General features: G+C 62.8%; 1 protein-coding gene across 1 annotated transcript; it reads right to left on the bottom strand.

The window, feature by feature from the left end:
* Nucleotides 1–6: 6 nt before the first annotated feature.
* On the bottom strand, nt 7–10,209 carry CHLRE_03g206369v5 (uncharacterized protein). Its single transcript, XM_043061510.1, has 17 exons — nt 9,493–10,209; nt 9,054–9,252; nt 8,480–8,930; nt 8,313–8,366; nt 7,908–8,080; nt 7,240–7,768; nt 6,693–6,971; nt 5,849–6,474; nt 5,244–5,750; nt 5,012–5,106; nt 3,184–4,863; nt 2,918–3,042; nt 2,428–2,808; nt 2,235–2,305; nt 1,852–2,062; nt 1,637–1,696; nt 7–1,477 (listed from the first exon to the last, which is right to left on the bottom strand). The coding sequence occupies exons 1-17, from the start codon at nt 9,803–9,805 to the stop codon at nt 1,430–1,432; spliced, it is 5,802 nt and encodes a 1,933-aa protein (XP_042926672.1). The 5' UTR covers nt 9,806–10,209; the 3' UTR covers nt 7–1,429.
* Nucleotides 10,210–10,480: the final 271 nt, after the last annotated feature.

Below are 10,480 nucleotides of genomic sequence, written 5' to 3' on the forward strand. Positions count from 1 at the left end.
ACCGCAGACCTGACAGCTCTTCACATCACAGACCATGGCCGGACCGCATGAACATAATCGCCGCGCAGCGCCTACACCACGACCGCCGTCGCTGCAACTGCACGCATTGGGGAGCCGCACGAGTCCCACCGCCAGGTACCGTCACAGATGAACCAATTCGGTCCCACAGGTTGCACAACGCTGTGTTACAACTGCCGTCGCGGCAACTGAGCCGAAGACCGGTCATCAGCCGCTGGATGCAGTGGTCCTTGCGCGTGTACTGGGTGCGGATGTGGCGGCTGTGGCCACCCAGGACGCATGCAATGACCAAATCACTGTCAAAACTAAAAAGCAAACCCACGCCATCACTCCTCAGGGGACACACTAGCCAACAACGTGGTTCAGTTCCAGCGCAACCACGTGTCCGCGTCAGTTAGCGGGGCAACACAAGTCGAACCCATGTGTTGTTAGCTAGCATGAAAGCGTGATAAGGGCTACTCTTAAAGGCAACCGGGTGGTTCGATCACAATGACTCCAGGACTTAGGCACAATGAATGACCTGAAAGTGGAAGCGTCAAACTCGAAAGCACGTCCTCTGCTGAGACACAGTGCACGCGAGTGACACAACCCGTCCTCTTGCGCAACCGCCCGCTGTCGCGGAGCCCCTCAATCCCCTCGCTCGCGGACGCTCAATCGCGTGCTTGCTTGCCTGTCATGAGGTGCATGGAAATGCCATCTGAGGCGCCTGCACGCCATTGCGTACACAAGAAGGAATGACCTAGTGCAGATCTGCTGCTGAGTCAGTCACTGACCCACAGTCCTCCACGGCTGCAACAAGCAACCAACCGACGCGCTCGCCAAACGACTACCGTACCCTGAATACTTCTTAACAATAACCCAGTCATAAATTGAAGGGAGTTTACGTACAACAACGTGTCCAAATTCAAGACACAATGTCATGCCGTACTCTCAGCTGGAAACCGCGAAAACATTTCCACCGCTGTCTACACACGCCTCAGCACAAAACAACCGCAACTTGCATGCGCATGGGTCCATCATGAGGGTTTGCAGCGTGGCGATGGGTTCATCACACATCTCATTAGATGGGTCGTCACCGGTCAATACAGTGGCCTTCACTTTCAGCTGTGACTGCTGGTTGAGTTTGTAGGTGGCTGGGTTGTTTGCGCTACCTCTCTGGGGGGATTTCAGCATCCCCTTGCCATAGAACACACATTGAGTGCTACATTTAAGTCAGCATCCCCGCAGCATTGACAACGATCCTGCTACTACCTGCTATTACCATGAAGCCTCCACGATACGTTTCATACTATATTGTACCAAGCACCCGGTACTCACACTGTCTTCACAAAACATGCCTGAGGCGTCTATCACATAATCACGTAAACCGGGTGAAGTCGTCATTTAACAACCATAAATTCTTTGTTTCATGTCATGCTCGAGCCAGGTCAGAAATGACCGACCCCAGGACCCTCATAACCTGCGTACAGAGCACGAGGCAAACGTGCCCAATGGCAAGATTAGAGAGGGGATGAGAGCTACAGAAGCACAATACGGAATGTGCCACCAAGCGCGGATTGCAAAGAGATGCATTGGCGTAGCCAAACTGCCTAACCGACTCGGGCCACCAGGCACCCACCTGTGTGAATGTGGGTCGGTCCTGGGGCGCGGGTGACAGGCAGGCCGACAGCATCTCAACCTGCACGGCGGCGGCAGTGTGTGAAATAGGGTAAGTAATACAGGGCGCGCCCAGTGGAGAAGGCCCCGATGCCTCGCTCCAGACGAGGACGCACATGCTGTGCATGCCCAGAACCAGTTTCAAGGCGCAAATCTCCAACAGCAACCGCGACTCACCAGCTGTGCGTTGCCGCCGCTGACCACCGAAGGCACCAGGCAAGGCGCAGCGGTGGACAAGGCAGCCGCCGCGTGGACGGCCATCTCGGGCGCAGCCAACGCCGCTCCTCCAATGCCGCCACCGCCCCCGGGTGCCATCAATGCGGCCATGGACAGGAGCCCGTCGTCCACGGTCCTGCCCGTCAGCAGCTCCAGCAGCACCACCCCAAAGCTGTGTGTAAGGGCAAGAGAAGAAGCATGATGAAACATGTGAAAGGTGAGTTTGGGCGCATCCATGCACGCCGCAATGTCTACCGTATGCGGAACAGCATGACTGCCCCAAAGGCTGAGGGTGCGTGTACAGCCCAGACATGCTTGGCGCGGGCACCCCCCCCCCCCCCCACCTGTACACATCCGCGGGCTTGCCAAGGCGTCCCTCTACTGCCACCTCAGGTGCGGTGTACGCAGGTGTGCCCTGCGCAAACAAGCATGCGGGTAACATGGGCAATCAGGAGAGCTCCCTTACATATCGGCAATCGTGGAAGGGTCACCCGTACAGTACCCACCACGTGTACCGTCAATCCATAATCCACCCACCTGCCAGCAGTTGGAGGCGTGGGTCTGGCCCTCGCCCATGCGCGCACTGAGCCCAAAGTCCGCAATCTTGGCCGTCACTGGCGGCAGCGTGACACCTGCGATAAGCGCCCGGGCAGCGGCCTCCGCGGCGGCGGCCTGCGCCTCCTCGCTCTCCGGCTCTGGCATATTCACACCGCCGCCGTGCCCATCCACGAGCAGCTCCGCACGCGCCAGCGGCCCTGCCACGCCAGTGCCTGCTTGGGAGGTCCCGCCCAAGCCCGCATCCACGCTGGCATCGCCGCTTGCACCCAGCGAGACGCCCCACGCCGACGCGGAGTGCAGGTCTGCGGCCTGAACGACCGGCGGCCGCGCAGAGAGCAGGACGTTCCCTGATGACAGGTCCTGCAAGGGAACCGCACCAGGGAAACCAAACGTGACTTCACAGGAAAGACACGGGGATCGTACCCTTCTGATGACATATGCACCTGCCCAGCAATCCCCACCAACTCACCCCATGCACGATGCCTCTTGCGTGCACGTGCGCCATGCCCGCCGCCACGTCCAGTGCCAGGCACAGACCCAGCAGGACACCGCCCAGGCTGTCGGGAGCAAGGCCCATGTACAGCTGCGAGCTTTCTGCAAGCAACGAATGATTGGTTGTAAGGGCCCGGTTAGCATTCGTGCGACGACAGGCGCCACAAAGGTGAACCAGGGCGGATGATCAGGTACCATGCTTCTGAGTAGACATACGGTAACATGCACAGCTCCTGGACTCACCGATGCCCTCCCACAGCGAGCCGCCCTCGCAGTACGCCTGAATGAGTAGCAGCTGGTACACAGAGTCCGCCTCGGTGCCATGCGCCGACGGTGATGCAAGAGCTTCCAGTGGCTTCTCCTGGCCCTCCGGGTGCTCCTCCTCTGCCACCGCCTCCAGGGCAGGCGGCGCAAAGCGGCCGCGCCCCATGCCCGGAAGCTCCCCCAGCCTCCGCACATCGAACGCGTACGTCTGCACCACGTTCGCGTGACTCAGGGCGGAGGACACCGCCGCCTCCAGCACCGCACGCTGCCGGCGGCGGCCCTCGCTCCCCAGCAGTGCCTCATGCACCACCAGCGTCTTCACGGCCACTGGCAGGCCACGCCAGGTGCCCAGGTACACCACACCGAAGCCGCCGCGCCCGATGATGCACTCTAGCCACAGCTCCTCATCATGCTCTAGTGCTGCTGCAGAGTCCTCTGCCGACGAGTCCGTGCCATGCTGTGGTGCCATTGCAGCTGCCTGCGCATGATTAGCGTGATCACCTAACCCGCGAGCCATATCCGCCGTATCTGCAATGCGGCATGAGCGCGACAACACCAACATGCGGCTTGTGCTGCTGGACTCAAGCTGACCGCTGCTGGCCGCCATTTCACGGCTGCGTGCTACGACACTCTCCGCCGGCTTCAGCAGCCGGCTCGCATCGAGCGAGCGCCATAGACGGGACGCCTTCGCTGCCGCAGCAGCTGCATCCAGTTCAGGGAGAACGCTGGTCTGGGGCACAGGTGCTGTCTTCCGCTCGAGAGCGCCATCCGTCACTGTACTGACGGCAGCCCCGGTGTTGCGGTTGCTGTATTCAGCACTCATGGCGCTTGGGGTATCTGTCGCTGTCCCTGCGCTGTGATGGCTGCCGCGCCCCGTGGCCGTGCCCTGCTTGCGCGCCCGTGCAATGCGACGCCAGGCCATATTGCTGTCTGGGCTCCGGAGGCTGCGTGGGCCGAAGCTGAATAGGTAGTTGACAAAGGCCCAGCGCTTATTGCTGCCGGCGCCAAGGCCACCTGCGTCGGCCGTACCGGTAATGGTGGCGCTGCTGAGTCGCTCCCACGTGCTGCCACTAGGGTCCGTGCCGCGCTCCGCCAGGCCATCATCTCTGGATGAACGGCCCTTTGCTGGCTGCTGCTCATCGCTGCCTTTGACGTCCTTGAAGCCATGAGCATGCTGATCCTGCTCCTGCCGACCCATGGCATTGCGGCGCCGCCACACCAGCACCATAGCCAGCGGCACGATCGCCAGCAGCAGCACTCCCCCGACGGTCGCCAGCGTCGCAGCCGCCGGCACAATCCACGATGGCCGCTGCCCCGTGTCCGCGTTCGCGTTTGCACTGCCATCGCTTTCGCTATGGCCGCTGCCCGTTCCAACGCCTGAGTCATGCAAGGACAAGGGTGCTGGAGCACCGCTGACAGCGTCTGCGTCAGGGCCTGCAGGCGCAGCGCCGGCAGCCCCCCTGTCTCCTGTACTTTCGGTTTGCCCGCCCCCATCCGCCAGCAGCAAGAACGGCGGCGGCGGCGGCAGTGCATCCGTGCCCACGCCACTGCTCACGCTGGGCTGCTTGGGCGGCAGGAGGGGGTCGGGCCGCTCGGGCGGAGGTGCAGGGCTTGGCGGCTCGGGCGGGGGCGGTGAGCAGGGGACTTCCAGGATAGGAGCTGCGTATACATGGGCATTGGCAAATATGTGCAGGAATTAAGCCACACTACGTACACGGCCAGGCCATTAGAGGGCATGTCGTTGCAGTATGCACATGACGGCGTTCCGCACTACCCAACCGCGCATTTTCAGTTAGCTCCAACTCACAGAACAACGGCTGACTCAGCTCCGCAGGTGTCCGGATGAGGCCTGTGGGCGCGTCGTCGGGCAGCTGTGAGGTGACCACAACGTCCCGGCCGGACCTGCGGTGGGGGAGAAGAAGGGTTGAAGCGCATTGGTTGGGTTGTGCTCCCTTCCACACGGCCTTCAAGCACCTGCCTGCCTCCCTCTCACGTATGAAGGCAACAGCAGTCAACCCCGTCACACGTATGCAGCTCACCAGCCCAGAAACGAGATGCGGCGGAAGGAAATGGCTGTAGCATTCACCGCCGTCACTTCGGCTACAGCCGCATAGGACAGCAGCAGCGAGCGAGGACACGCCAGCAGCTGCGCCGGCAGGGGCACCTCGGGCCCCGATGCAGGCGGCACGCCTGCTGGCCACACAGGCGGCGCCCACGACCACTCATCAGCCGCACCACTGCTGCTGTTTGCGCCCGCCTGCTCTTGCTGCAAGCCCCGTCCGCCCGTGCCCAGGAGCGCCCTCCGCCCGCGCCTCCTTGCTCCTGTTGTTGCGGTCGTGCCCGCCTGCGGCCCCTCTGTGCCACCGGAGGGCCCATCCACTGCCGGCAGCCTGCCTGCTTCCCGCAGCAGCCTCCTCAGCAGCTCCAGCTCCGGCGGCGGCACCACCAGGTTGCAGTTGACCAGCGCGAGCGGAGGCAGACGGCGCGGCGGCGAGAGCGCGGCGGATGGCGAGGACTGCGGCCATGCGTACAGCAGCGGGCTGAACCTGTGAGGGAGCAAACGTAGGACACAAGGCAGGTTGGTCGTGCTGGCAAGGCTGCGAAGCATATGACAAGTCTACCATGTTCGGGCGGCCTTCCGCACCTGTCAAGTTGAAAGAGGGACAGCGCCAGAGACAAGCCATCAAATGGGGCGTTGGGGTTATGTAGCTTAGGCGGCGGCGGCGGTGGTGGGGGCGGCGGCGGTGGCGATGGTGGCTGCGCTGGGTGGGATGGCGGTTCCGGTAGGGCGGGAGGATGGGGTGGTTGTGGGGGCTGCAGAGGCTGCTCTGGAGGCTCGGGTGGTGTCGCCAAGCATACCCAGCAGATGCCTCCACTTCCACCTACGCCGCCGATGAACTGCTGCAAGCGGCGCCCCATGCTAATGCGCGGAGCGGCCGCCAAGCTGCTGGTCCCCGACCCGGTAGGCTGCGCCGGTGGCGGTGCTGTTGAGGGCGAGGGAGGCATCTCCGGTGTCTGCTGAGGCGGCTCCGGCGGCTGCGGCTGTGCGCACGGCGCCAGGTTGTAGAGTGTGAAGCCCTGGATCTGGAGTGAGGGGCCGTCGCTGCTGCTGCCGGGCGGTCCCAGTCGGATGCGGATGCGGTCCGACAGGTCTGTCATGTCCCAGGTGGTGGGGCCCGGAGCGGACTGGGACGTGGGCGGCGGCAGCAGCACGCAGCGAGAGCCAGAGCCGGCGGAGCCTCCAGAGCCGCCCAGCGTCACGGACGGATTCTGCAGATGGCATGGGGAGAAACCATGTTGTAAGAGAGGCAGGCCTTCTGACCCCTACAGTCCTCCGGCTTTCCGGTGTGCTGGCTGCACTGCTGCCGCCCCCGGATCCCAGCTCAACCCGGCCAATCAAGCCCATAGGCCCCCCTACCTGGCAGCTCGCTGCCCCGCGGACCCCGTACGTGCCCTTCATAGGTTTCCCTGTTGGCCGTCGCACTCACCGACTGGCCATACGCGCTGACGTCGTCCCGATCCCCAACCGACGGCATCATGTTGACGCCCAGCCCGGTTGTACGGCGCAGAGTGTAGTACAGCATGCCGCCGTACAATCGTACAGGAGTTTCGAAGTCGGCAGGCGGCATGACGTACACAGCGGGGCTGTCGCGGCCGCTGCTGCTGTTGCCGCTACTGCCGCCGCCGTCGTCACCGCATTGGACTGCGAGCTGCACGTAGGGCGCGCTGCGAACGCCGGTCATCAAGCGCACCCGGCTCAACGACACCTGTACAGCGGCGAGAGCAGGGCAAGAATGCCTAAAGGACTGCGCGGTGTGCGTGACGGGAGCGCGTCCGGAGCCACAGATGACTGCTCGTGCGGCCAATTGCCCCCTTCCCAAACAGCACGTCCGCACATGGCTGCGCCAGCCACTCTGCCGCAGACACGCGGTATCGCAAGTCACACGCACAGACACACACACACACACACACACACACACACGCACACGCACACGCACCCTATCCTCATGTGGGCTCTCAAACATGCACACGCACCTTGGGTGCCACGTCGGATCCCAGGGCGTCCGCCAGAGGCCACGTGCCCCGCAGTACCAAGGGCGGTGGCGGCGGTGGTTGCGCCACGAGCACGTTCCCACTACTGGTGCTGCCGGCTGCTGCCCCTACTTGCTGCACCGCCGCCGCCTCCAGCACACGCGACAGTGGCACAATCCAGCAGTAGTCGCACGCGCGCAGCCCACGCCAGCCCATCCGCATCCGCACCGGCCCCGCCTCCCACTCTGGCGGGCGAACTGGGTCCGCCGCACGTGAGCTGGGGGACGCGGTCGGCGGGAAGGCGCCATACACCCACGCGTTGAGCGGCGTGTCTGGGTCCGAGAGTGCGGGCCCTGTCCACCCGCTACTCGACAGCGGTAGACCCGTGCCGCCCGCCGCAGTCGGCGCCGCGTTGCGCCACCACTCCGCCTCCGCGTCCGGCAGGGCCAGGCGCACATTCTTAAACCAGGCCATCACCTCTGGTGGCACGATGCGACCCACCGTGACGTCGTAAAGATACTGATCTTGCGTCCTGCAGAAAATATCCAGACAGATTGTCTGTTGGCTATGTGTCGCGCACCCGTGGAGGCAGTGCAACGAAGCAGCTATTGCCGTGCATTCTGGCAAGCGCCATTTCGACGGCACAGCAACGCTACCTGGCGCTCACTCACCCCGAGATGCCCACGGCGTGCACCCACGCCGCCATCAGGTCGAGTTGCGTCAGCGCACGTGTCGTGTACGACAGACCCATCAGCGTCATGTCCATCAGCCCGACTCGCCCCTGGCTCCTCTGGTTGCTGTCCACGTCCGCAAACTGCTTTGACTGCAGCCCCGCCAAGTCGAGCTGTTGAGAGGGGGGCGGGGCACGGGGCAGCAGGCGGCGGGTTTGCTAGAGCAGGGCCGAAAGGAGTGACATGTCGCCATGTGTCGCCATGCAGGCAGGGCCAGGTAGCCGGCGGGTTTGACCTCAGGCATACACTCAACAACAAGCCTTCGTACGCTTTCCAAACATACAGCTGCACGGGGTTTCCTGCCAGCACACGTCGTGCCCTCCCCGACAACACACGTCGGCTTACCAGGGACGCGGCGCGGCCGCGGCCAACAAAGAAGATGGACGTCTGCACGCGGACCTGCAGTGCAGATGGATCCGCGATTTAATACGTATACAATCTTTGTTACCGCGCATGATTAGACGTTTGCAATCCTCATAGACCCCAACTTCCAGCCTTAGGGCCGCCCTCGCCTTTATTGTGCTCCAGGTGCTTGGGTCGACACGGACCGGGGCGCCGGCCTCCACGGACACCAGCACCGTCGCGCCAGCTAGCACCAGCTGCGAGGCGACCAAGTCAGGCAGCGCCGCCAGACCCGCACTGTCCGACACCGTGACTGCCATGCAGTCCCAGGGACCTGAGGGCCCGGACGACACATACGGCGTGCTGCTGCTGCTGCCCGTGCCGCCGCCGCCACTGACTCCTGCGTCGCACGTGACTGCGCAGTCCAGCAGCTGCGCAAGCGGCGGCACTGCAACGCCACCACTGTCATCTGCTGAGCCCACCGCCATCAGGCCGCCACCGGGGGCCCTGCTGCCGTACCGTACCGTCCCTCCCAGGATGGTGGGCTCATCATACGCCGCAACTCGCGCCCGCCAGCGGTTGAGGTCGTGGCAGAAGAAGCTCCGGTGTATATTGAGGTCACTGCGAAATTGGTGGAGCGGCTTATAATGTTGGCAACGCCAGGAGCGCTGTGCATGTTGCTCGAAGAGACCGTGTCAAAGCTGAGCGCCGGCACAAGGCCCCACGCCCCCAACCCCACCTCACCTGCATGCGCCCGCGACCAGTGTGACTCCCCGCAGCACCACTTGCGCCCTGTTACCGCCGCCGCCCACAGCCTCAATCACATGCGCCAACAAGCTGGGAGGGAGTGCCCCGGCAGAGCCAGCTGTAGCAGCGGTGGCAGCCTCCTCAGGCAGCGGCGGCAGTAGCAGGGTCAGGTTGCGCAGCTCCAAGGAGGAGCCGCCTGCGGGCATCCAAAATCACGGCGCTGTCAGCTGCTGCAGGCTGCCGGCGTCATAGGACCCCTGCCCTCGCATGCCCTTAAATGGGCATGTTCCTCCAGAATGGCACGCAGCGCCAGCTATTGCGACCCCTGGCTGTCTGGTCCCAACTCAGCGCATCGCATACGCTGGACGGTGGTGACAGGCTTCCAAACACTTGTAACCGGGCAGGGCACTTGACGCCAGCGACGAAACGGCCTTACCACCGGGGAGGCTGAAGGCAGGGGAGGCGCTAGAACCAAATGCGCGGAGGTCAAGCCCGCTCTCCGGCCCCTGTCCTGCGACCGTCAGCTGCGTGCTGGCTGGTACATGGAAAGTCACATCTTCTACCAAGACGACGACTCGCTGCAGGTTCAAGGTCAAGTTTCGAGATGTCTGCGCTGCAGCGCCGCTGCCGCTGAGCAGGTCAGCAAGGCGCACGCCTTGGACATATGTTGCAGTGTTTGCTATGAAAAGTATGAAGAATGCGCATGACCAGGACGCCAACAGCGAACAAATGAAGCGAGTACTCCACATTTCGGCTGACCCCATACTATAGAAACGAGGTTTCCTTCAATGAATTGCACCATGCCTTCTCATGCGGATGGTTATGTGCGAGTGGAGGTGACTACTGAAAGGCTTTCGCGGAAATTGTCAAGTGGCAGGTCAAGTAGTCTTTGGTGAGGTGAGACAAGGCGTTTGGATTACTGGTATGACACCAACTTAGGATAGTGTGTTTGACTGCATCTATCTGTGCTGAAAAGTGAAGTCGAAGAGTCATGCCCGCTCCCAATGTGCGTTGGGGTTTTGATGTGTTCACAAATGTGTGCGACTGAACGCTTCTCATGCTAGAGGCACTGAAGCAGTATGTGAGCCACCGGGAGCCACCAGCCCCTACTGTCTTGTAACCATGAGCTGCACCGATACCGGTACTGAGCATGACATCCCCGCGAGGGTGTTAAGAGCCAAGGTGAGGTAAGCTTGACCGTTCCCGCAACGCCACCGTTATGAGACTGCGGTGCTCCCAAGTCCCGACAGCTGCATGCTAGCCTGTGCTTAGTCATGCAGCAGTGTGAGCTCCCAGTGCAGACGGCAGACCGCCGCCCCGTGCCGCCACCTCGGAGGCCCTTCCCACCTTCCCAGCGCAGCACCTGAGGACTCCACTAGCGGACCGCCATGCGATCCATGGGGCGTGCCCCTAAGGAAGTCAAG

The sequence above is a fragment of the Chlamydomonas reinhardtii genome, chromosome 3 (genome assembly GCF_000002595.2).
Source record: "Chlamydomonas reinhardtii strain CC-503 cw92 mt+ chromosome 3, whole genome shotgun sequence".
In the NCBI taxonomy this organism is placed as follows: domain Eukaryota; kingdom Viridiplantae; phylum Chlorophyta; class Chlorophyceae; order Chlamydomonadales; family Chlamydomonadaceae; genus Chlamydomonas; species Chlamydomonas reinhardtii.